Source organism: Tubulanus polymorphus, chromosome 10, assembly GCF_964204645.1.
Source record: "Tubulanus polymorphus chromosome 10, tnTubPoly1.2, whole genome shotgun sequence".
NCBI classification, from domain to species: domain Eukaryota; kingdom Metazoa; phylum Nemertea; class Palaeonemertea; order Tubulaniformes; family Tubulanidae; genus Tubulanus; species Tubulanus polymorphus.
Window position 1 is genome coordinate 12052660 of NC_134034.1, and position 27864 is coordinate 12080523.

The 27864-nt window shown below is 39.4% G+C and overlaps 1 protein-coding gene across 2 annotated transcripts; it reads left to right on the top strand.

Moving 5' to 3' along the window:
• LOC141911734 (serine/threonine-protein kinase 17A-like) lies at nucleotides 1-26200 on the top strand. Of its 2 annotated transcripts, XM_074802758.1 has the most exons (7): nucleotides 1-316; nucleotides 13521-13733; nucleotides 16687-16825; nucleotides 19094-19223; nucleotides 19828-19876; nucleotides 20671-20850; nucleotides 21838-26200. In XM_074802758.1, the coding sequence occupies exons 1-7, from the start codon at nucleotides 216-218 to the stop codon at nucleotides 22112-22114; spliced, it is 1089 nt and encodes a 362-aa protein (XP_074658859.1). In that variant the 5' UTR covers nucleotides 1-215; the 3' UTR covers nucleotides 22115-26200. The 2 variants fall into 2 exon arrangements, with proteins under 2 accessions (XP_074658859.1, XP_074658860.1); XM_074802759.1 differs by lacking the exons at nucleotides 1-316; nucleotides 13521-13733 and adding an exon at nucleotides 13933-13951.
• Nucleotides 26201-27864: the final 1664 nt, after the last annotated feature.

Sequence of the window (27864 nt, forward strand, 5' to 3'; positions counted from 1 at the left end):
TACAACAGTACGGGAACTCCTGTCAGGTTAACTGTCAGCTAGAGAGAGAGAGAACTCAACGAGGACTTACGCATTGAGACTTCTTCAGTTGTATTTAACTGAGTGGAATATATTTAATTGACTGACGTTTTGTCTTGAACAAATTCAAATTCACTTTCAGCATCTCTGAGGGAATTTTGATATTTCTAACTTCTGATCCTGTGTATGCGACGAAAATGAACGGAATTTCATTCGCTCAGATGTTGACCCGCGTTGACCGGTGCATTCGTAAAGAGCCGCTCGCGAATAACTACACGATCGAGAAGGAAATCGGACGGTAAGTAAAGTTCTGCTTATCATCACTTCTTCTTATCATGAAAATCCAGTTCAAAATATACGTTTGCAGCTTAACTTTCGTGGGTCAAGTTTAGTGTATGTGATTTTTTTAATGTTTCTCTGAATTTGTTCAGGCCACAGGCTCTCGTCACGATAGCTGGGGTCCAAAATCAAGGATTCAAGTATCCGGCCTAGGCACCACCTATAAAAAAAGAAAAAAGAAAATTTTTTTTTTTATGTGGTACCTAGGATACTTGGTAAAATCCTTGAATTTGGACCCCCAGCTATCATGACGAGCCCCTGTGGTTCAGGCCCGGGCTATATTCACTGACTGACATCGATCCAGCTCCATCATCATGACGAAATGCTTTTACGACAGGCTAGACCTAAGGCCTAGTCAGAACCTGTCATCTGTGGTTAAGTCGATATTTTCACAAACCACCTAGGGCCTAATCTGATAAGGTATAAGCCCATCCGATTATAAAAGCTTCAGTGCATACCACCAACAATTTGGTAAAGAACTAGATAAGAGACTAAGCTAATATTGGTCCAGTTCTGTAGTTTATATACCTATTTAAGATAAAGTCGCATGAGCTAAGCTCTCTTTGGTCCATTTCCGCACTTCAGATTTCGGACTTCAGATAAAACCGGGCTAAAAGGAATCGTGATTAGAGACTTAACTTAAAAGGCTAAGTTTATTTGCTCTCGAACAAAAACCGATTTGTCGCATTTTCTTGCTATTAAACATCGTTATGGCCTAGCCTCGGGTCAAATATTTATTCCTCGGCGAAAACTTTATTCGTTTGTTTGACAGGAACTCTTACGGTTATTGTGATTTGGTAAATGTCAAACTCACAGACGTCGTTAGCACGTTTCCAACGAGAAATAACAAAGAATACAATACATTAAAGAAAAAGCAATTTCTCGAAAAGGGATATTTTTGTTTCGTATGTCGAAACGGAAGTTATTTTTAGCCAGACGAAAAATCGCGAAATCGTCTCGATTTGGAAGCGAATGCGGTCATTCTCGATTTGACCGGAGACTTGTTTAAATAACGAACACAATACCGTCTCCGAGCAGAGATTTTTTATTCTCATAACTGGGACGATGTCTTCGCCATTTTTGCGATTATTATTCAAAAAGGCGAACGAAAAGGTTTTGAATAAGTTGAGAGAACGAGAAAGATACTCGGGGAAAAATCTCCCGAGAGTTTTTTTTATTCAACGCATAGGATCGCTGAAAATAGATATTGGCTGGCACCTGATTAAATACGTGCTGCGAGGTTCCCGGTTTAGAAAACAACGCATTTTTAAATCAAGTCCGAGACGCCATCTATGTTTTGAAGTCTTCGAAACAATGTTCCTTCGGTTTATAGGCTAGGAAGGAAAGTGGAGCAAGTGAGTTTTTTTTTCGAAATAGAAAAAAAAGCTAACATTGCTAGGTATGAAAAAACCGGCAGCGCTGAGGTTTCAAATAAAACGAGTGGCGATGTAACTAAGATCGATTCTCAAATTGTTAGCTTCTCTAAGAACTCGGTGCAACGTAAAACCAACCGTTACTGGGTTATGTATAAAAAGATGTTTAAAAAACGAAAGTAGCTCAGTAGCTCGACTCTCTCGCTCGGAAATTTGTTGTTTTTTTTTCTTCGTAAAGATCGCCGATCTCGAACTGGCTGGCTTCTCGAGTTGTTTTATGAATTACCGAATTAACATCAGTAAAAACTTCAGACTAGATCCGATGAGAATGAGTTGAAGTTTAGGTTAGGTTAGTGTTACCTGTTCTCTCTCTCTCCGCGCGCTCGATGGTATTTGACTTAAGCTGAAAGCTGACATTTTTTCTCGCATAAGAGCTACACCTGCTTTTACACGATGATAACTTACAACATTCCTCTCCCCTCCCCCTCTCCCTCTCACCCCCTTCTATTATTGCTTATTAGTGCAGGTAAACCATCGTTATTAGCGCGGAGGGCATTGAATCGAAATTGTTTTCTATCTCCACAAAAAGCGATCCCCCCATCCCGGAAATTCCAATCAGCCGCGAGCAATTCAGGGATAAAGCTTCGTTCTCCCTAACCCTACCTCCCCCCGCCCCCCGCGGAGTCTGTCTAGTCAATTAATCTATGCAACTAAACAAGCATTTACCGAGATGACATTTACTGCGAAAATCAAGTCTTTCATCCCTGGTGCGGCGGAAGTCTGGGTTTCAGAGGTTTTTAATGGGCGGAAGGAAAAAGAATCGAAATAACAAAATCAGAGCGTTTCGTATGTGTTCTGAGAAGGTTAAAAATAGGGCCTTTCTTTGTCTGGAGGTTATACAGGATGTCCAATGCTTGCATACCTAGAGCGGTGATTCGAAAAAATAAAACCCATCTTTTTATCTCTTTGTTAGTAGAAACTTAGCATTACGAGATGCTTTTTTTTTCTATTTTTCGGGGGAGGATTGAAAGCAAAATTTGTTCAGATATTTTGGTGCCCTTTACTTTGAAATTGACTTGGCTAAAGCGCAGAAAACCCGATGGTTATATTGGATTAATTGAGTATTCATTGCTATTCTGTTAGGGGAGTGTTATCATGTAGTCATTGTTTTGTAATTAGTCCGGAGTCTAGTTTATTGCGGTAAACCACAAAACCACAAATCTCCAATCCTTCCTAACCCTCCCCTGCTGAGGAGCGTGATAGAGCCACTCACTCTAATCTCATCATACGGGAGAAACAGCGTTTCGTGAAGATGTAAGTTTTTATTGGCTGAATCAACCGACGTGCTGTTTTACCAGTGTTACCTCTCCGCGCGATGACACGCCGATGTCAATCATGGCTAGTGACGGGTTATTAGCTGAGCCTGTCAATCAGACTGACTGTAGGCGAGAGAGCACCACTCAACGCGCTGGAGAGTCTTGCTGAAATGTTGTATGTTTAAACTGAATACTGATATTTGCCCTTCAAAAAGTCGGGGAGGGGGTAGAGAAGGATAAGGAGAGTGGAAAGATGCGGGGGGGAGTTTAGAGGAGAGAGGTACAATAGAGAGAGCAGTTGAAAGAGAGAGGAGGAAGGCAAGAAGAGATAGGTGTCGGGAGAGAAGCAAGAGATGAAGGTGAGGGGACAAGCATAGAGAAAGAGGTGGCACAGAGGGAAGAGGCAAAGGTGGATCGAAAGTTAGGGGGCAGGGGTAGTGCACCCCCTGCCCAGAATGTCGAATTGCCCTGTCGAAATTTGACGGGAAAATGACAAATGTTAAACTGATACCTAAAAAAATCTAAATTCATAAGCTTGTTGTCTCCGTATTTCCAAAAATGTTTCCAACGAGCATTCATCCGAGGTGCCCACGACATGCCCTCCTATTTTGGGGGGTCGACCCTCCCTGAATCAGACCCTAGATCCACCGCTGAGAGAGAAGAGAAAGTTATAGAGGTAAATAGAACACTCCACTCAAATAAATCAACAGGTTGTTGTTATATCGACAGTCGAACAACTGTTTCTTAACTTGCACCGTTCACTCTCAGCGTTCTTATTATTCAGAGGGTTATGTTGTTATCGCGAGTTCCTCTCTGAGGCTTCACTCAATTCGTTCTGATTCTTCACTCTGTCATGTTTAAAGTATCGAAAACCGTCGGATACAAATTGGCCACTTCAAGTCTGGGCACTCGTAGATACGGATGACAGGTCGGCGGAGGTTGCGCGCGTTATCTATCATCGGAAATAGAAAAATTCACGATCGTTCGAAAAATGCTTTTCGAAATTCGGGAAAAAAATGCGCGGCGACGCCCGCGTCTCGCGATTGGGTAAATCTGTTCTGTTGTATCGTTACAGTTTGCGCCGCTGTATCAGAATGTTATCCGGCAGAATCTCGCTGACTGTACGTCTCGAGAGGTCTACGGAGGTTATCTGTAATCTCAAGCGTCGGAATTCTAACTGCGAAACGCGGAAGGTTTTCCCAAGCATTTCAAAGTTCGCGGGCAGGCGGGGGAGAGGGACAATTTTTGAATCATGTTTTGCAATGTTTGACTTCATTTCGGACGCCTAAATCGGGAAAAAGCAGTCGTATTTCGAAGCTATAGTGACCTGTCGATCTACTCTATATTTCTACCCGTAGATCTGCCACCCGAGATCTACTCTACTAGAGCCGTTGTTGTGGCTTTGGTTGTTATGAGTAATTAATGTAGTTAATGCTAAACTATTATTAAGGGGTCATTTTTTTGGCTAGGGTTCAAAATGTAGCTCTTTGTCCTGGATATTTTGATTAATTGTAGTATTTGACGTTCATATGTATAGTAATCACTCAAATATGGATTCGCGTCAATGCCAGGCTAGAGTTTATGAAATTAGCGTACTAGACTTTATTTTGGCCGTTAAAAACGCTCATGGCTACCGCGTAAATCCCCCTAATCATCAAAATTCTGGTCCGTATAGCCTACACTTGGTATCCTCATGGCAGGGTAAAAATTGAAGTTCTGTTCATACTGGTCAGGCAGGTAGACACTGGCTCCGCGCGACCCTGGATGTTGAAATATTTCGAAATGTTGTTGTGGCTTGTATATATACAAGTTTGTAATGTAGTAATTAAGGATAACATGTTTGTGGAATTTGCTCTGAACTGGTGGAATGTAGTTGTTATTAGTACTAGGTAGAGAGAGGGAGGGAGGGAGGGAGTGAGGAGTGGTCTCTTTAGTAGGATCTCAATACTTGATATTTATGTAATATATCTTAGGAAGAGAGTTCAAGTATCCGAATAGCCATAGAAGCGATTACATTAAAAACCTCATTTTCTAATGAGTAAATACAGTTTATTGACACGAACGTTTTCGGGATCATATCCCCCTGATCAGGTGAAATAGAAGTAAATCAAATGATTAAACTACAGGTTTATATACAACATAAGTATTTCAGTATATGTAATATCTCTGAGGAGTTATCTGTGTAATCAGCTGTAACTGGAATCAGTACAGATCACAGATTGTTTTAATTCAGATTCTCCCCCCCCCCCCCCCCGCCCCCAGAAGGTTCTCTAATCTCTGTCTGTCTGTCCATCTGTACGTAATTAAACTCTCAGACCTGGTTTACACGTGTGTGTGTGTCTAGAAATCGGTGAGTAAACTCTCATTCACAAATCTGCAGCAGAATCTCGCTGCCTGCTCGAGATCGGTTGCGTGTGATTCATTCACCTTCTAACGGCGTAAACTACGCTTAAAAAAACGACTCAACCGGATTGTGCATGTCTGAGTTGAGTTTGAGAAAAAAATACCGGTTACATCATCATAAGTGAACGCTATATAAAGGATCCTTGACTCCTGTTATTTTAAAAGATGATCTTTAAAGAGACCAGTGCTGAGTAATAGAAGCCTGAATTTTTGGTTCGAAATCACCGTTTTTAAATGATTCAAACAAGCTCCAGTTTTCAAGGTAAAAAGCGTTTTGCCCGCGGGCAATTCATTCATTTAAGATATTGCCTCATTTTTAATCGGGTCAGGGTGCAAATGGCTCCCTTTTTTGAAATGAGATGAATAACGATATCCTTTTCAATCACATCTATTACGCAGTCCGTTCGAGACTTCGTACGTCCGATCTATAGCCCCGCGATTCAGCTGTATAGTCTGGTCTGTTCTGTTGGACCTGTAGCTGTTTAAATATCGTGGGCGTGAGTTGAAAAATTTGCAACGTCGGTAAAACTGTCGACGTTTGATCATCGTTTGAAATATATTTCATATTCTGAATTATTGATTGTTATGTACGGGTTGTTGTTGCTGATGTTTGGGTTCGTTTCAGATTTCATTCGTCATCTCCCTGTGTGTTTGTTAGTGTAGATGTTTTGCGTGTGGGTGAGGATGAGACGATGTCTGCGTCTCCTCGGTGTAAATCGATGGATGGTTTGTTACGAGACACACGCCGTCGTCGTATTTCTGTCTCCCGGTGAGGAGAGAGTAGATTTAATCGAGTCGTCTGTCGTGCGACACCGTTTGAGATTTTTTCCCTTAAAATGTCGGTGAAGGCAGAGGCGGGGAGTGGAGGGGGAGGCAGGGAGGGGGAGGCAGGGATGGTTGGATTTCTTTGTTGTAGCCATTTTTCCGATTTCATTACGTTAACACAAGCCGTTCATGAATTTACGAATCGTTACCAAGCCCTATTTATGGCGATAACATTTTGATGCCTGGTTTAGAAGACATTTTATGGACTAATTTTGACAAGAAAATGTCAGGGAGGGACGGAGATCGACGTGGTATATGGACAGTCCCTCGATAGATTTCCGAGTTTAGTAGGAGTGTCTCTTTCTGTTGTAGGGTTTGGGGAGAGAGGGGGGTTTAGTCAGTCACTTGTAGGGAGGTCGTGTACAGGGTAAAATAGGACTCATTTTTCAGGAATGATTGCGTCACAAACCCCACATCATCCCACATCATCCCACATCATCCCACATCATTTGCAGTAGATAAAATATTGTTGCTCGGCGCTCGTAAAGTTTGCGTTTGTTTGCTGCGCTGTTGTCGACTGTTCTACGTCCGTTTGTTATGAAACATTGTTATTTATTCATCGTCAGTCTCTTTCTCTCGACTCGCAGTTTCGGGATCTCGGCCAGAATTAATTCTTCCGCTTAAAATGTTTATGACGATGTTTTCGTGTTGATCTTACGAACTGGGAAAAAATCCCAGCATCGCGTAATAAAATGTTTCGCATCTACGTCATCAAGGGGTAAGGTTTCTTCGATCGGGTTTGTGCGGCTCGTTTTTTCGAGTCCTAATTTTTAATTCAAGGTTTCGGTTCATCGACCTTACTCGGGGGGGGGGGGGAAGTAGTTTTGGTCAAGGACGATTCTCTGAAGAGAATTTTGATTTTCGGATGAGGACCGATGGATGTGCAGTAGATTCAAGTTAAGTTGGACCTTTTTGACTTGAGAGTGACATCTGAGTTGGATGATACATTAGACCCAGCTCAAGTCAGATCTTTTGAATTGAGAGTGATATCTGAGTTGGATGGTACAGTAGACTCCGCTCAAGTCGGATATTGACTTGAGAGTGATATCTGAGTTGGATGATACAGTAGACTCCGCTCAAGTGGGATTTTTGTGACTTGAGAGTGATATCTGAGTTGGATGATACAGAAGACTCCGCTCAAGTCTGATCTTTTTACTAGAGAGTGATATCTGAGTTGGATGATACAGAAGACTCCGCTCAAGTGGGGTCTTATGACTTGAGAGTGATATCTGAGTTGGATGGTACAGTAGACTCCGCTCAAGTCTGATCTTTTGACTCGAGAGTGATATATGAGTTGGATGATACAGAAGACTCCGCTCAAGTCGGATCTTTTGACTTGAGAGTGACATCTGAGTTGGATGGTACAGTAGACTCCGCTCAAGTCTGATCTTTTGACTCGAGAGTGATATATGAGTTGGATGATACAGTAGACTCCACTCAAGTCGGATATTGAGTGATATCTGAGTTGGATGATACAGTAGACTCCACTCAAGTCGGATATTGAGTGATATCTGAGTTGGATGATACAGTAGACTCCGCTCAAGTCGGATCTTTTGACTTGAGAGTGATATCTGAGTTGGATGATACAGTAGACTCCGCTCAAGTCGGATCTTTTGACTTGAGAGTGATATCTGAGTTGGATGGTACAGTAGACTCCGCTCAAGTGGGGTCTTATGACTTGAGAGTGATATCTGAGCTGAATGACCCAGTTACCACTGGCGACACCTGGCGGATGTTCGCAGTATCCTCACTTGCCGCAGTTGTAGCCGTGCTGATAACTCACTGTTCTATTCGCAGTTATAAACATGAGTAACATCTTAATAGAAAAAATGTATCGAATGCTTCTAATTTTTGGCACCGATCACAGATGCCCGCCTCCATCCATCTGTGTATGCCCTTGGGCGCATATTTTATGAGATAGCATTCGGCTTAAAAGCTACCACGCGCCGATCGGTACCACCTGCTCGCGCCGTGCACCGCGCTGTGTACCGCACCGAGGGTGCGTCGACGTCAGAACCAGTAAACCATGCCTCGCGATCACGTCACACGTCGTATTTTCTCGGCGGAGTAATTGTTATCGCGTCGTTAAGACAAACAGAACTAATTATCGTCGACGAGCGGCAGACGCGCAGGAAGTTGCCGAGATTCGTAAACTACCTGTTTCCACGCACACCACGCGACTGTCTGAATTATTGCTCCGTCTTATAAATCTATATATCTATATTGTTTCTTGCTTTCGCGTTGTTGTTGTTTTTCTAAGCGCGTATATGCATATTTTTTTCATCTTACCGTTCGACCTATTTCCCGGAAACTGCCGCAACCAGTTAATGACTGTAGTTATTACGCAATTAATTTGTGGCCTTTGTTCGTTCGTTGGTTTGTTCAAGCGTTGATGAAGATGAATTTTGTGTAAACTCATTTTCTTGCCGTGTAAAAAAACCCTGTAGCCTACATCCTGTATCATGTATGGTTATGTGTAGGCTGGGGTTTTTTTGTGAAATGATTCATTTTGTGCTAGTCATGCGAGCCCATATTGCTATCACACGGATTGATAACTTGCTCGGGGAGTCGATAACTTTCGTTGACAATTGATAGTTTGAATCCTGACATTGCCAAAGTTTCTTTCTGTAGTTCTTCTCTGAGCTCTCCACCCCGACAATTGATAGTTTGAATCCTGACATAGCCAAAGTTTCTTTCTGTAATTCTTCTCTGAGCTCTCCACCCCCGACAATTGATAGTTTGAATCCTGACAGCGCCAAAGTTTCTTTCTGTGTTTCTTTTTGCGTAGTTCTTAGATGACAATTTAAGACCTGGCACGGTCGAAGGCATGTTCTCCTTTTTATGCGGTTAGGCGCGAATTTTTCCATCGGAATTCCTTCTATTGTAAAAATCCTTTGAGAACTTTCCCCCCTGAAAACCGATATATTGTAAACAAAACACATATCGGGCCCTAGAAACAAAATAAACAAGGTCTACGGTAAATTCTGTTGGTGAAGACTATGTTTTTTTGGCAGGGGATCAGTTGCTGGTATATATATATATGTGTGTTATATGTACACATTACTCTCTTACTGCAAATAATACAGTCTTACATTCAAAACGCATTCACAAACATTATGCGTGTATTTGTATATTTATGTATGTATAGAATATTTGTTCAACTAATGTTCATAATCTACGGATCGGCTTCGTAATGAACTTTAAAGAGACCCTACCATATAAAATGGCTGCCTACTAAGTCACCCTATGATGTCATAGAGACCGCTTCGATGAGTGGGCTGACTCGGTAAGACCGCTGCGACATCGGCAAGGTCTATGGACATTTTTGTACAAGATAACCGATTCCTGAATGCCCCAATGACATCTTCTTAGTTGTCTTTATATGAAATTGGATGATGTCATAGGGGGATTTAGAAGGAGGCTATCTTTAAAAGGGTCTAGAGCTAACATCAATGAGGACAGACTGAAAATACAGATCCAGCTCTATTTGAAATAAGCGTGCATGAAGTTAAATTGTTTTGGCCTAGCCAACCACTAGGGCCTGCTGTTGGCCTCCTAGCTAACCCCCCGGTGCACAATGACCTCCTAGTCAACCTCTACTGTATATTGACCTCCTAGTTAACCTCTCACTGTATATTGACCTCCTAGTCAACCTCTTCTGTATATTGACCTCCTAGCTAACCTCTTACTGTATATTGACCTCCTAGCTAACCTCTTACTGTATATTGACCTCCTAGCCAACCCTAGCCGGCCTCTAGTACTGTGACCTGCTAGCCAATGTAATTTCATCGATACAAATGAATTGTGGCTGTCGCAATAGAGTAACCACATTTTCATGTCATGGGATATTTACATTTCCCCGTAAATAAATATCAATAGTCAAATAAAATAACTATTATTCTCGGTATAAACTGGTGAAACAGGAAGAATTTATACCGCGTACCAGATGCGTGGTTTTCCCTGAAATTGACTGAACTCGGAAAAGATTTGCGATCATTTTTATTATTTTCATTAGAACAAGTTTAATATGTCTTAGGAATTATAGTCGTCAAATGATTAACAAGAAAACTGGAAAGTTCATCGATGCCTTGAAAAATAACAGAAATATTGCTTAATACTGAATAAATGATATACTAAATACTGTTGACAACAAAAAAATGATACAAATTACATCATATTAAAGATAAATAAATTCAAGTTTGAATATATCGATAATTGAATTGGATTGAATGGCAACCAGTCTAGCCCGATATATTGATGACATAGTGCACATCCTCTTAGAATCAATTAGAAACATTATTGTAACAGTTTTTAAGGCGTCAAAAAAATCAGCTCTAATTTTTGAATCTCGATTTGTCGTATTTCTAATTCTTATTCACGAAGTATAAAGTCGTCGTTTGACTTACATACATCAGTTGTTTAATGGAAAATTCTTAAATTGTGTTTTTTTTAATTATTCGATTGACCTTAAATCGGAATTAGAAACTTCACCGACCTCCGACGATCTCTTGACGACCTCTTGAACGATATCTATAACTAACGACGAGGAACTTGTGAAAGTTGTTAAACTACAGGTCAAGTTGTTCGTAATAAACTGATCATCATTCTAGAAACCGAATTTCTGAAGAGCGAATTTCTCCTTTCTGAACTATATAACAGTCCAATATTTAGTCCTCGAAATTGATTTATCGCAGGAAACATTTGGAAATGCTCTGATTGATAAGTCTGATTAATACGGGGTTTTTTATCACTGAGGGTCATTGGGCAGGAGTTTAAAGATTACATTACCTCGGTTGTTGAAGTGTCCTAAAACAAAACTGAAAAATTAAGATATGCCCCAATTATGAGGTTTAGTAATCTTTGACTTATATTTGCGACCCATAGAATTTCTATTATGATTTGTTATTTTTTTGGACTTTGTTGAAGATGCCCTTATTGCGAAGTTTAGTGATTTACTTATATCTGCGACCGTAGAATTTTTCTAATGATTCGTACTATTTTTTTGACTTAATACAATCGTGGATTAAGTAGAATGTTTGATACATGTTTTAGATATTGGATGAATGCTTTCCCAGGTAGAGAGAGCTGGGGGGAGGGGGGGTTGTTGGTAACCCGACCCCACGGAATGCTGGTTTTATGTAGGTATTTTATTCATGTAGTATTATCTATATATTGAGGGTATCGTTATAAAACGGTAGAATAGCTGAATACCATAGTCTCATATCCAACCCATTATTGCGGTTTCCAGTTGAGTTTTTCATGTATTGATGATGGGAGGTGAGAGAGAGAGAGGGAGAGAGTTTTGAGAAGAGAGGATAGAGAGATGGAGGACAAGACGGAGACATTGATAGAGACAATGAAGGATAGAGGGCAGGAGGTAGAAAGGAGAGGGAAGGGTTTGGGAAGAGAGGAGAGATGGAGGACAAGATGGAGTTATTGATAGAGACCATGAAGGAGAGAGGGTAGGAGGTAGAAAGGAGAGGGAAGGGTTTGGGAAGAGAGGAGAGATGGAGGACAAGATGGAGTTATTGATAGAGACCATGAAGGAGAGAGGGTAGGAGGTAGAAAGGAGAGGGAAGGGTTTGGGAAGAGAGGAGAGATGGAGGACAAGATGGATTTATTGATAGAGACCATGAAGGAGAGAGGGTAGGAGGTAGAAAGGAGAGGGAAGGGTTTGGGAAGAGAGGAGAGATGGAGTTATTGATAGAGACAATGAAGGAGAGAGGGTAGGAGGTAGAAAGGAGGGGGAGGGGTTTGGGAAGACAGGACAGGATAGAGGCATTGATAAAGAGCAAGAGGTAGAGAGGGGAAAAGAAGTAGCGGTCGAGGTAGAAAAAGGAGAAGTCAGAAAAGAAGAGCATGCAAGGTGAGAGAGAGAGAGAGAGAGAGAGAGAGAGAGAGAGAGAGAGAGAGAGAGAGAGTGCAGGAAAGTGAATATCCTGCAGTATAGGGTTGAGCGCACCCTCCACCCTCCCGGTCCTGTATCTCTACGAGATAAAACAGTAATCACTGCCACCCGACGCAGTGGTTTAATATGATAATAAAAACCCGATTGAGAGTTGTCGGTTCACACGCATTCCGACGATGTTTGGCAATATCGTTATACCTTAGTAAACGACACCTGTTGAGGAATTCGGCGCGAAGAGAGAGAGATCTGGGGGTGGGTTAGAGTTATACAGCGTAGAACGGTGAACGATGCCAGAAATTACTGACATATTTTATGAACGAAACGAACGGAAGGAATGAACTATTAGAAGCAGGTTTAGATTATCGGGTTTATTTTGTAATTCACCATCCTCTCTCCCTTCCCCTCACCCATCTCTCCCCCTCTCTCCCCCCTCCCAACTGACGAACCTGACTATGACAACTTTTGAGAGTAGTTTCTACACTTTAGGAGCTTGATTTCTCCTGAAACTATCAGTACCCTCGTACTGGGAATAATTTTGAGTTCATTTCATTTTCAATTAAACTACTATTATTGATACGAGATCACTCTCTTTTTGGTGAGAATTGCTGAATTGATGAGATATTGGAATCAAGGTCCGATCTACCGAGCAAATACTGAATGTCAAATCGAATGATTTTTCTTCGCTCCTCTAAAAATAACAGATCGGTATGTTAAGTCTATATATCCGCTAGCCTTACCCCCTGGACGGTGTTAGATTATCGCATTCAAAACGTCGGTTTTGTTTAAGACATCGCAGGTTTAGTTGTCGATAAAGAACTGGTTAGAAACAAGTAACAAGTAACCAGCGTGAAGCCTTCAGTGAAGCCCGGTAACAGTTCAATATAATCTACACCTTAGCTTCAAAACATCTGTTTTTAGGGGCTAAAATTAGTTTAAGCTCGATCCAGTATTCTAAAAAAATTTCCATAAAGATGGCAGCCTCTATTGGACTTGGAGATATAAGTTTTCAGGGTTGCGGGGCATTTTTTAATGGAAATGGTACCAGAAATCGCCAGAAATTGTATCCCGGTGGCTTAAGAATATCGCCCTGCCCCCTTCCACTCCGAAAAGAAAAAATTAGTTGGTTTTGGTGTTTTTGGATATTTTCGAATTACATCTTTTAACTAGAAAAACAATTGCTGCCTCCTTGAGTCCCCCTATGACATCATCAACTAGTCCTTTAAGACATGGATTTAATGAGATTTTTTCTTCCGCTACGCATCTCATCGAATCTCCCTATGAAATCGTCAAAAATCGAACGAGATTTTAATCAAATTTTTTTTCTGGTGATTTTTTCAGGGGTAAATTCGCGGTGGTGAAACTTGTCAAGGACAAACAGAACAACAAACAATACGCGGCTAAATTCATCCGTAAACGTCGCAAGGGCAAGTGTCAACGCGCGGCGATCCTCGATGAGCTCGTCGTCCACGAGATGGCGCTCAATCACTCGCGATTAATTCACATGTACGAAGTGTACGAGACCAATCATGACATCATCATTATCATGGAATAGTAAGTATTCATCCCCTTTATGACATCATCGTGTCACGTATTCCCCTATGACATCATCATTATCATGGAATAGTAAGTATTCATCCCCCTTATGACATCATCATGTCACATATTCCCCCGATGACATCATCATTATCATGGAATAGTAAGTATTCATCCCCCTTATGACATCATCGTGTCAGGTATTCCCCCTATGACATCATCATTATCATGGAATAGTAAGTATTCATCCCCCTTATGACATCATCATGTCAGGTATTCCCCCTATGACATCATCATTATCATGGACTAGTAAGTATTCTTCCCCCTTATGATGTCATGATATAAGTATCCCCCTACGACATCATATAGTTCCCTAATTAAATCATGGTTTTCTTAAAATATACATGGCTGCCCCTCAAATCCCCCAATGACATCACAGATTACAGTTCTCTCATGGTTAGGATTTTCTATTTACTAATCAAATGTCTGATATCCCCCTATGACATCAAAAGTGTTTCCTCGCGTAGGGCCTTCATTTTTGTGCTGAATTTTTTGCCCTAGAATTCAAGCGGGGTTCACATGGATTCCTACATGTCTCTGGTGATTGTCAGATTGTGGGTTGAAATTGAACATAGAAATAAAACTTCTCAACAAAACAAAAACTCGAACATAATACGAATAATCGCCTGAAATATTTGCCCCTTTGTGAAAGTTTGAGAAATTAATGACCCGCTAAAATGCGGAATGAAATAATGCGTTTGATCGTCAGGCGATAATAGCGCCGGAATAGCTGCCGATATTCTATAGATATTCTATATATGGTAAAATAGTATTTCACAAATAAAGTCATGATTCATTTTGTGGTCGATTTGTGACGAGCCTAATCTCACGAGCGCCTGCTGCCTACGTCCGTCTGAGTTCTAATCGCTTGCAACGGCTCTATTTACATTCGTATAAACTCGCGTTTTTTTTTCTTTTATCCAATCGTATAAATATTTCTATGGTGAATTTCGATTCGAAAATTGATCTGAAATCAGGCGGAAAATTCTCTTATTTATAGAGACATCGTTTTGAGTCGAGATTTAAAAAAAATTTTTTTTTTGTTTTAATTTTCTCATTTAAAAAGACATTGTTTTAGGGCAAAACAATACCTGCCATTATTTCTTCTAATTCTTTTTTCTATAATTTTCTCATTTAAAAAAGACATCGGTTTAAGTCCAGAAATACCTGCCATTTTTTGATTTAATTTTTTTTCTCATTCTAATTGTTTTCCCTTTTAATTTTCTCATTTAAAAAGACATTGTTTTTTTAGTCAAATACTACCTTACAATTTTTCTTTGAATTTTTTTTTTCTTTTAATTTTTCTTTCTTTTAATTTCATCATTTAGAAATACACCGGCTTGAGTCGAGTTATACCTGCAATTTATTCCTCGAACATTATACGTGGCACGTTTTTCTTAAAAAAAGATTTTCTATTTTTCGAGAAACAAAAATCATTTTTGGAAGCGGTTTTATCGCGGGAAAAAAAATCACAAAAAAGCAACGACTTCGATACTCGATTTTAGTTCGAAATACGCTGTCGAGCGAGAAAAACAAATCCGTTTTGACGGAAACGAATTTTTTTCCAAGGCAATTTCGAGTCTCGTGATGACGCGAATTGCTTTTATACGTGTTTATACAGTTACCGGACCTTTCCTGAAATAATCGCACGCGCATATATCAACATTATCAAAACTATAACAAAAAACGTCGATTCTTTCGAATCATTTATTCTTACATAGAATTCTCCTGGCGTCTTTGTGCGTTCTTCGTGTCTCGGACACAAGACTCGGGTTCGAGCTTTTGTTTATTTTGATTTACGATGACAAACGCGGAGAGAACGATCTGTAAAACAGCGAACAATGAAGAGACTATAGTTCTACAGCAAACTATAGTCTTTTATATTCAGACGGAAATCTAGTTTCAGTATATGTACTATATATTTATGTATGTATATATAAATGTATATGCGTATATATTTGACAGTTCTGGCGACATTGTGCGCTAGCTAGCGAGCGAGCGCTTATTATTCACAGTTTTCGAAGCTCGTACGTTTTTCACGTGGCTGAATAAGTTAATTCCCTTCATTATACGTAGCCTACCTCTTAGAGCCTATTCATCCGAGCGTAGACGTCGACACGAGACCCAATTCCACAGTTACGAAGTCGAGTCATTTTATGAAAAAATCAACTGATCGTCGACTGATCAATTCGCTCTCATTCACAATCATTGGGGAACTGGATTTCGGCTATTTTTCTAAAAAAAACAACTTTTTTTCGAAAATCGTTTTGTCGCGTAAACTGCCCGAGATAATCATTTTCAATTTCGATACTATCGCTGCTAATGCTACGTATATGTGTGTGTGTCCCCCCCAACTAAATTCATGTATTCAGGTCAATCCTCGTTGAGTAATCCGACTCTTTGGCAAAAAACGGAATGAAATTTTCATATTTTATCGCGTTTTAGATAATTTAAGTTTGGAATCGATGGAAATTGACTACAATTGACTAAACTCGACCTTTAGTTGAATTCAGCTATCTACTATGAAAGTGTGACGTCCGAAAACTTGAAATTACCTGCTATTTGACTAATCATCAGTCGCAGTCAGGGAATAGTCAGGGAATTTTGTATAGAAGCTATAATTCAAGGAACTGTGTTAAGATTACTAGATCGCGTGTAAAATCGAACAATTTCTGTCTTAGTTTAACGTATTTGATTGTGTTAATTGATTGGTTTCTTTAGCAGATCAAGTCAGGGAACAATGTGCATGTCAGGGAATAGTCGGGGGGGGGGGGGGGAAGCCAGTGAAATAAAAGTGTTAAAAGTGACCACCCTCTTGGTTCATTGACCTATCGAAAAAAATTCAAGCATGATTCAGTTTATATACTAGAAAAAAAAGAATTTAATGTTTTATGTGTTTGTGTTATTTCAGCGCTGTTGGAGGGGAATTATTCAACCATTGCGCAGTAGACGAACCTCTAACAGAGAAAGAAACTCAACGACTGATGCGACAGATTCTCGACGGTATCGCTTTCCTACATGACAAAAACATCGTGCATTTAGACATCAAGGTAACACAGTGCTTTCCATTACTTTCATTACAGCACTCCAGAGTGTCCGCATTGTGACACTGATGATGTAGAATTCAACGTGGAATAAACTACACTAGCTCAAGGAATACAGTATTCCTGAAGATGACTATTAGAATATAGGCGAAACATTGAATAAACTACGCTAGGTCAAGGAATACAGTATTCCTGAAGATGACTATTAGAATATAGGCGAAACATTGAATAAACTACGCTAGCTCAAGGAATACAGTATTCCTGAAGATGACTATTAGGATAAAGTCGAAACGTTGAATAAACTACACTAGCTCAAGGAATACAGTATTCCTGAAGATGACTATTAGGATATAGTCGAAACGTTGAATAAACTATGCTAGCTTAAGGAATACGGTATTCCTGAAGATGACTATTAGAATATAGGCGAAACATTGAATAAACTACGCTAGCTCAAGGAATACAGTATTCCTGAAGATGACTATTAGGATAAAGTCGAAACGTTGAATAAACTACACTAGCTCAAGGAATACAGTATTCCTGAAGATGACTATTAGAATATAGGCGAAACATTGAATAAACTACGCTAGCTCAAGGAATACAGTATTCCTGAAGATGACTATTAGGATAAAGTCGAAACGTTGAATAAACTACACTAGCTCAAGGAATACAGTATTCCTGAAGATGACTATTAGGATAAAGTCGAAACGTTGAATAAACTACACTAGCTCAAGGAATACAGTATTCCTGAAGATGACTATTAGGATATAGTCGAAACGTTGAATAAACTATGCTAGCTTAAGGAATACAGTATTCCTGAAGATGACTAAAAGGATATAGTTGACACGTTGAATAAACTACACTAGCTCAAGGTATACAGTATTCCTGAAGATGACTATTTGAATATAGTCGAAACATTGAATAAACTACACTAGCTCGAGGAATACAGTATTCCTGAAGATGACTATTAGGATATAGTCGAAACGTTGAATAAACTACACTATCTCAAGGAATACAGTATTCCTTAGAAATTTCAAAACAAATTCTTCGATTGTGGTTTTCGGGACATTTTTATAAAATTGTAGAGCTGTGAGTTTTGATATCAATCTATTCTTAGCTGTGAGTCCAGTTTTTACCCTAAGGATCTGATTAGAATTTGGTTCGATTCGATGATAAAAAGTTGTCGCGGGTTCCGATCGATTCGATGAAAAATTCTGTGTTTGCTTAAGATAATTTTTTCGACGTCGAAACTATTTTTCACGGCGTGGGAACTGGTTTTCTGTATAGTTAGCGAAGTTTTCGCGAATCCAATTAAAAGAGTATTTCATACGTTATTGTTTCTCAGGGTTGGCCGGGTTTGTTAACGCAGTCAGGTGTTTATATACCGAAAAGACGTGTAAAACATAGCGGACCCGATCCGGATGCCTAGATGTAAAATACTCGATGTTTATTTTGTTACGGGTGACCGCCCTCTCCCTCGAGCTAGCGCCCGCGTATTCAAACTCTATAGCGAATCAGTTCGTTCGCGCTTTTGGAAGTAATCCAGAGAATTCCATTTCGTTTGTGCCGTGTAAACCATATACCTCGTCTTAACGAGGGGCCCGGTCCACCCTCACACGCGAGCTTACAGCTGCGAGTTTAAAACCCGCCGAGCGAAAGCGCCGGAGACAGTTCGGCTGTCACGAATGAAAATTGTTGATCCGCTGCCAGAACAGTGCGCGAAAATTTCCAGGGCTCGATTTGTGTTTATCGATCAATAATATTGATTATGATATGTTTGTTCGGTCAGGTGATCGGTCAAGGGGTCAGTTCAATCTACTTCATTAGCCGTTAACAATGGTTTCGATCGTCGTCGTAAACTTTCTGACAAGTGAATTTCGACATCTGTTGAAGCTGTGGTTATTGCCTTATCTCGCCCCTTGTACATGAGACGAGTACGTTCTACTCTATAAACCTTCAACTACCTTAGATAAAGTCGCGTAGTTCGTGTTTTACTATCGATCGAAGGTGCCCCGCGTTCATTTTTAATTCTATCCAATTTTTATCCTCAATCTACGCTGAAAACGTTGTCATCACGTCCTCGCGAGGAAATTTGATTAAGATGGATCATTTTCCAAGATTCTTGAAATGACCTGCGCGAAAATGTTATATAATCTTTGCAAAAATACGCAGTGCGGCCCGGACTTCCCTAAAAATGCCCCGTTCTCTATTTCAAAAATTTCAGACATTTTTTCGATCTCTCTAGAAACTTATGAATTTTTTCGATTTATTTTTTAGCCACAGAATATCCTGCTTACGAAGACCGCGCCGGCTCACGGAGATATCAAACTTTGCGACTTCAGTTTCGCGAAACAAGTCAACCAAGGAACGGATATCAGAGATATTTTAGGAACTCTCGACTATGTCGGTAAGCGCCGAGTCTAATGAGATATTCCAGAAATTCCGTGTGCAAAAAATTCAATTCGAATTGAATATTTATCTCGTGGTCTTACGCATTTAAGTCGTTATATTTGTGAGGATCGTTATTTGATGAAATATCGGAACGATGACTCGCGCTTAGTAAATTGAATTCGAAATACGATTTGGCACTTAAAAATAAAGATGACTTCAGAAATATGACGACTTATCAGGGGTTTACCCATGTTTGACCGCATTTTTGCGTTGGTAAGATTCTATTAATGGCATCTTCAACCCCTTTTCTTTTTCTTATCTAAAAGAACAACCTATTTTTAAATGATAATATGATTATTTTCTATACGAGACCCGATTGAGTTTGACTGCGTAAAAAAATAAGTGGACCATGTCCTGTTACGCAATTAGCTACGTGTCAATTATTGTTTAAACATTCGCGAACTTTAATCTCGATGATTTTGAAGTCTTTGTGAGATTAATTTTGAAGAGGGTTGACTCGCGTCCATGAATCACCGATTGAAAATGTCGTCGCGAGTGGTCACGTAAGACTCTTTGATTTATCGCGATTCAATGACATGACGATTCGATTGTTTTTTCAGCGCCGGAAATCTTGAGCTACGAACCGATTAAAAAAGCCACAGATATGTGGTAAGTGTTTACGTTTGTCGCCGCTAGGTGTCAGCACTGTCCGGACTGCTATGCGCTTCCTATGAATAATTGTGATTATTAGACGGAATGGAATTTCGTTTCATAAAATAAAAACCACAGTTTTTAGCAACGCGTAGTAACGTCATATACAAAACAAGTTTAATTAATGCTAAATATTTTGAAATATTGAAATTAAATTTCCGTAAAATATTTGATAACAAAAAAATTTTGTTTGTTACTATTGCTGAAATTAAACCCAAAAATTGTCTTAAATCTTTACACTGGTCTTAAGTTGTTAGATTGGTTATAGAACCAGAATGAGCTTAGACTGGTCTTAAGTTGTTAGATTGGTTATAGAACCAAAATGAGCTTAGACTGGTTTTAAGTTGTTAGATTGGTTATAGAACCAGAATGAGCTTAGACTGGTCTTAAGTTGTTAGATTGGCTATATAACTAAAACTTAAATAAAATTAATACTGTTTTCAAGTTGTTTAATTGGTTATAGAACTAAAGACTGGTCTTAAATGTATGCGACTAAGCCCTGGGGCCAGTCTAAGACCAACTTAGTTCTATAGACAATCTAACAACTTACGACCAGTCTTAAGATTTGAGACCACTTTTGGACTCAAGCCATGACTATGCAACCTGCCCCAGCTGATTTTAAATTCAAATTTAGACGGCACTGAATCGAGTGCAGGGCGATTGATTTGAATTCGAGGCAGTTCGATGAATGTACGGTAATTAAGTTGTGTGTTATTAATTAATGTTGACTAATGTTGTTTATTTGTGTTTAGGAGTATCGGAGTGCTGGCGTACGTCATGTTGACCGGACACTCGCCGTTCCTGGGCGAAACGAAACAGGAAACATTCCTAAACATTTCACAAATCAACGTCGAATATCCGGACGATCTGTTTAAAAACATCTCGTCGAACGCGCGAGATTTCATCGCGAAATTACTAGTCAAAGATCCCGAGTAAGTTTCAGTAAATCGTAACAAGGTGCTGGGTTTATAGACGTGGGGTAGAGTGAACTCAGCGGGTTACAGGCAAATAGGGGTCATTCATAAATGAAGAAATCCCACACTTCGAATTTAAAATTTCACGATCAAATTTATTATTATGAAACCACAACTCTGTTATCGCCATCCTCTTCAGTCCACTTCACTTAGTTACATAATTTGTTTTTACTGTGAACTGTTTAGAATTGCTGTGGTTTCTACGGTACCCCTTGATGTTTTATTGCTCGGTCTGTTTATCTTTAGTTTTGACACACTGCTTCTATTTTAGATCCTGTGAGTTTATATGCTTTGTTACTTGTTTTTCTGGTCATTCCACCTGATGATGGCTGTTAGTCAACAGCCGAAACGTTGTGGTTTCAAAATAATAAATTCTATCTTACAATTTTAAATTCGAAGTGTGGGATTTCTTCATTTATCTACAGTATACACGGATTATAGTGTTTATTCGACAACTAAGGGGTCATTAATTTATTACATATGCATTATGAGGGAAAGGGTCGGGGTCAGTGCAAACGCGTACCGTATGTATATGAAAAAATTGCCAATTTTGAGTACAATGGGTTGAAAAAATTCGAATTCCAATGCGTAGATAGTAAATGATCCCATATCAGATTAAAAAAACTCATGGAATTCAGATAATGCTATTTATTGTCCACGTGTTTCTTTATCAGTGATTCATTTAACAACGACCGAATCGTAACATTTTGAACTACTGATAATTTCTCTGATTCAGTCTCGGGGAATTTTGTGTAATCACGTGGAAAAATCAGAGATTGAATTAGTAAATGGGCTGAAAGAGGCCATACCACCGCCCTGTGGGAAACTGGGTCCTGACTTTTAGATTCAATTCTAAATTTCTCGGTGGATATTTGACAGTAATGTCCGACTTATTTGAATGTTTTTCAATCGATGTTTCTCAGATTTTGTGTTTCATATTTTCAGGGATCGTCCGTCTGCTACTGAAATGTTGTCGCACGTTTGGCTGAAAACGGACGAACTGACGACGACTACGACTCAACAACAACAACAGATATCGTCGCGACTACGGTCGCCGTGCGCGTCGCCGATCGGCTGCCGACGTCCGATGCCGAAGGTTACGCTCGTCGACAAAATCGATGTGACGCCTTCGAAAAAATATCGTTACTCCGAGGAGAAAATCATGGAGCGACCGATTAACGGACGTTGCCCGCTGTTAGTAGCTCCCCCTAGTGTAGCGTAGGTTTAACGACTGTAAGTGCTTGCGTATGTACACCCCGCGTCGTATTGAGTCTTCAGGTCCTTCAAGAACGAATTCGAAACTAAAATCTGGAAGCCATTTGTAATTTTAGACTGGTTGCAGTTGTTAATCGTCTGCTCTATTAGACTGGTTATGGCTCTATGAGACTGATTACGGTTTTTTGGACTGGTTACGGTTGTTATATTGTCCGCTTTATCGATTTCGGTTCTTTTGGACTGGTTACGGTTGTTATATTGTCCGCTTTATCGATAACGGCTCTTTTGGACTGGTTACGGTTGTCCGTGTGTGTGTACGCAATGTATTATTAATTGTTAGATTTAATGATTATTTTTGTATCCGTGACAATTCGATGTTAAATAATGATGATATTATTATACACATGTAAAAAGTGAACTTGTCGAGTGTAAATTATGTGAATTTAGTGTTTATTATCTGTAAATACGTCATAGACACGAAAAGACAATGACATTTCATCATAACTGAAAAACTGACGCATATATGAATATATAATGAAGCATATATGAATATATAATTATGTGAATAGCCAATCATAGGGAGATAGGACAATAGGACTATCGGAAGTCTTGAAGGATGGAAATCTGTTTCGCGTTGCTATTGGTTGGTTGACTAAGATACCTCGAGTATCGGCCAATCGGAGAAAGTTTTATGTATGAAACGCAAAACGCGGATTTTCTCCTCATCCTGACTCCTATACTCCGAGAATTCCGAATTCGAGTGGGAATCCATCTTGCATATTTTGCTATTATTTTATAGTCAAGTTAGTAAAGGTCTGAGACGGCATTTCGCACATATTATACCTTTCAATTCTATAAGGAATCTCTAACGCTACCGCTGCGATCGACGATTCCGCGTATGGCAAGCAAGGACCCACCAGGTGGCACTAGTAGTTTAATTTCTTCGACATTTCGATTACAAATCGAAAGTCGATAATGAACTAATTTCGACGACGAAAGACCGAATGCTCGTCACGCCATCTGGTGGGGTAGCTGGCGTCCGATTTTCCCATTGGTAGAAAATTTAGACATTTATTTCAATAATCATCACATTATATAATACACAATGTAAATCTAAACCGATAAATACGATATTCGGACCAAACTTTTGTAGAATATTTCTCTGAATGTTGGAATGATGAACCAAACATATGCTAGCTACATATACACTAACATAAGCAATCATGTTTTTCGATTTTGAAATTATATTATACAGCTATACGTTCTACAACCCCGGTTAATCATGGTTGCCAAGACGATTTATACAAATTATTTTTGTATATTGATTTAAAATCGGGGTGAATTCTGTCGAACGATTTGCGTCTCTCGGCGGAAATCGATGACGTTCGTTCTAAGTTTTAGAAAAAACGGAATTTTTTATAAAATGATTTATCGATAATCAGTATTTACGCGAAGCAATATATACACCACGTACGTATCTGTTACTTGACGAGATATTTGAAAGCAAAAAAAAATGTTCCTATTTGTGTGAACCGAGTTTAGGTATTTTTTAGGATCCATACGTATCCATTCATATAGGCAGGGTCAAACCCAGTCATTAAATCTATTATAATAAATCTAAATGAAGTTATATGTCATGGTTTGAACGAATGCTTGTAAATTTGTATAAACTCTATTTAACCCTTTCAGTGCGTCTACACCACAGTGCGGTGTATAAATCAGTGATAGATTTTGCTAGTACACCGCACTGTGGTGTATTGATGTAATTAGTAATTAGTAATTATCTCTATTGAAAAATGGCAGCACCTGTTAAACAGTGGAATATTAGTAACTAATGATACACCGCATCGCGGTGTAGACGCACTATAGTGGTATTCCCGTTGTTCAACACACTAGGGTGGAATTTTTTAGAATTTTCAAATTATCTCCAGCACTATAGGGTATTAATTAGTCAGCACTGAAAGGGTTAATGCTAAGAAATTGATACCTTGTTTCTCGTTACTGCTGAACTTAAAGTCGGACCCGGCCGGCCGCCTATCTACCCCTCTATTTTACTGTATCATGATCAAGCTCACCATAACAGACCCGGCAGTTATAGAAATGAACAGATTACAAATTCCATTGCAGTTTACACAAAAGCGACCCGGCCGATCGATGAGAAACAAGGTTTCATTCTATTTCAGCGTAAAGTTGTTGTTTAGTCCTTAGTTCGGGTAGAAATCGACGAAACGAGGCGTATTTTTACGGATCAGGACCCAGTAGGATGCCCCCCTCATTTAAAATGCGCCTCGCGATGAAATTAATAAGATGTTAGTATAGAATCATGGACGTATAAACTAGATTCGTGCATCCATTGTTCAATAAAACTCTCTAATCCGTGTCAGCTGTTGTACATATATTGAAACGTGCCGTAATAGAATTTTATGATAAAAATTTATGAAAATGAAACTACAATGTTTCAGCTGTTGACTAACAGCCATCATCAGGGTGGAATGATGACATCAGGGTGGAATGATGACATCATCAGGGTGGAATGATGACATCAGGGTGGAATGATGACATCATCAGGGTGGAATGATGACATCAGGGTGGAATGATGACATCAGGGTGGAATGATGACATCATCAGGGTGGAATGATGACATCAGGGTGGAATGATGACATCATCAGGGTGGAATGATGACCTATCTGATGATAGCTATTTTGTTTGTCAAGGGCCAAAACGTTGTGGCTTTGTCTTCATATTCTTGTGTAAAATTCTATCGCGGGATTTCTTATTTAAATAAGACGTTGATGAGGTCGATCAGCGTGTGAGGTTGACATATTTCTATTTTGCGTCTGGTGAGTTGTGGCAGTTGCGGTGGCGGCCATCTTGGTGTTTTTTTGCAACAGGATATTTCAATGTTATGAATTTTTATCAGCTTTTTGCGTTGTATGCGTTATATTTGTAAATGATAAAGATCTGATTCCACAGTCTTCGACGAACTATGGAATCGGGTCAACTTGTATAGCATAAGTAGGTCGTTGAGGTACTTTTGCCTTCTTGGATAAGAAAGATGGCCGCGTGCGAACAAATCCCCCTATGATATCATCAAATTTCCATTTACTGCTTCGGAATATTTCGAAATGTATATCTCGGGTTTGTTAGGTCTTATATTGGTGGAATTCCCCGGACGCGGCCATCTTGACTAAAAGCCTATTTATTCATAGCTCAAATATGTGTTGTGTACAGTGACTCCTTTTAATGAGCTATCATTCCCCGACCCCCGACTGTTGTAGAATATAATTGGGGTTTTTTCCATGTTGTAAATATTGTGTAAATTTAAGTCGATAACAATGTGCTATGTATGTATAACAGTGGGCCTTGCGTCCACGTGCAACCAGCCCCAGGACCCAGTTCCGCAGTCATGACGTAAGTCCAAAAATCATCCATCAAGTCGTCGGATTTGACGAACATAAGCAGGGGCAGTGAGATTTAGGGGGTGAGATGGCCCTTTTAGGGGCTTACGACTGAGGTTGCCCTTTTCGTCAAGACAGAGCTAGTTGAAACCTGCAAATTGAACACTTATCGTATCGGAATTTGTATCTTTTAGGAAGTATTTCTTAAGAAACATCTTAACCGCGCTATAGGCCTTTGACATCTCTGCTTTATCCGAGAAATGCCTTTCACTTTCTTCGGGACCCCGGCTTTACAATTTTCCTTGATCCGCCTCCTGAGTAGACTGTTCACTGTCCCACAGACCGCGGAATTGAGTGCAGTCTACTGTAAAACTAAAATCAGCTAAGACTGGTGTTGAATGCAAGCTGTGACTGCGTGGCTGGGACCAGGGATTCTGTAACTATTGTTTTATCCATCATCCGAGGTGTAATTTCTCATGTAAAATCTTGTATTTTTTCTATAAAGTGGTTACGAATTTTTAAGAAAAATTTCACAAAAAAATCCCATAAAATTCGTGGTCTTTTTTTCTTTCTTGCTGTCATTGGTTTAATTGTAAAGATAGAGTTTATTGTGCAATCTTGGTTTCTTCATTTTCTAGTTTTTTTCCGTGTTTTAGTTGAAACTGAAGTGATAAATTAGTAAATAAATCCTGTGTCATCTTAAAAAGTTCAGTGTTTGGTTTTTTTTCAACTGGATGCTCGTCGACTGGATACTGGATTACTGATGAAGATAATCGTTTTTACAGTACCCAAAACTCTGATACGAGTCTCTGTGATACTGGTTGCAATGAATAAGTTGAGAGAAGCTGAAAAGGAAAGCAAATGAGGAAACTGCTTAGTGGAATACACTGTTACATTGCCTACGACATGATCGCCATCTATTGGAATTTCACTGAACTATCGAAATTTCCTGATTGACATTAGCGCAGATTTTCTTACAATGAACCATATTTCACAGCGCCATCTATCGAAGATATGTTGAACTAAGGTTTCTAGGCATTATACGCGGTTATCGAGTCGTTTCTAAATAAGTTCAAATACGATACACAAATAATTACGTTGCCTAATTAACTAATTTACGAGTAATTTTAACTTATTTTAAATTCATAGATATATTTCAAACACTGTAAAGAAACATTTCGGGAGGTTTTTGTAACATTTTCTGGGGCCTAAAGGGTATTTCGATGTTTTGCGCCCTCTGTTGGATTTCTGCTGAACTAAAATCACAATAGATCCTTTGTTAAGATTTTGATAGAATTTTCAATACATTTTAGATGAAGTGAATTAAACACTGTTTTAAACACTATATAACGCATTTTTGCCCCGGGTTTAGATCCGGAATTACATCACCACTCAACAAGAGCCCTGAAGTAATGGATAGATTGAGGTCCCAGGTTCGAAACAAATCTCTGAAATCTAAAATACAATAGCTTGAATGATCGATATTTCTGAGCAGTTTGACTATACCCAGAAACCTAGAAACGACATTGACTATGCGCTTGGTTTGGTCGCGAAGTGCCATGGCTCATTGGTTGAATGGTGGCCTCACGAATAGTTGTCCCGGGTTCGAATCTGCGATCTGATGTCTGCTTTTATTTTTTTTTCTCTTTAAAGCATTATTTTGTTACTCTCGATAATTCATTTGCTTGATAAAAACCTTTGAGGTACTCCTTACCGGTTTTGAACCTGGGGTACGACTTAAAATCTGTAATTTATCATCTATTCAGCTTTAAGTTACCTAGGTCACTCCGGTTCATTTCTCATCCATCACGAAGATCATACAAAATCAGTCAGAAATACCTGAGTTTGAACCTAGGCCACCTCTAATTATCCTCTACTCGGCATCAGGACCACTGAGGATCAGAAATTACGCGTGAATTAGTTAATTAGGCAACGTAATTATTTGTCTAACGTATTTGAACTGTTTATTTAGTTCCCATAAAATTCGTGGTCTTTCTTTCTTGCTGTCATTGGTTTAATTGTAATGATAGAGTTTATTGTGCAATCTTGGTTTCTTCATTTTCTAGTTTTTCCCGTGTTTTAGTTGAAACTGAAGTGATAAATTAGTAAATAAATCATCTGTCATCTTAAAAAGTTCAGTGTTTGGTTTTTTTTCAACTGGATGCTCGTCAACTGGATACTGGATTATTGATGCAGATTATCGTTTCTACAGCACCCAAAACTCTGATACGAGCCTCTGTGATACTGGTTACAATGAATAAGTTGAGAGAAGCTGAAAAGGAAAGCAAATGAGGAAACTGCTTAGTGGAATACACTGGCACATTGCCTACGACATGATCGCCATCTATTGGAATTTCAC

Coding starts and splice junctions, on each gene's coding strand:
- LOC141911734 (XM_074802758.1), top strand. CDS start 216: ATGAACGGAATTTCATTCGCTCAGATGTTGACCCGCGTTGACCGGTGC. Junction 19,224..19,827: donor AGGAACTCTCGACTATGTCG/GTAAGCGCCGAG, acceptor TTGTTTTTTCAG/CGCCGGAAATCTTGAGCTAC. Junction 19,877..20,670: donor AAAAAAGCCACAGATATGTG/GTAAGTGTTTAC, acceptor ATTTGTGTTTAG/GAGTATCGGAGTGCTGGCGT.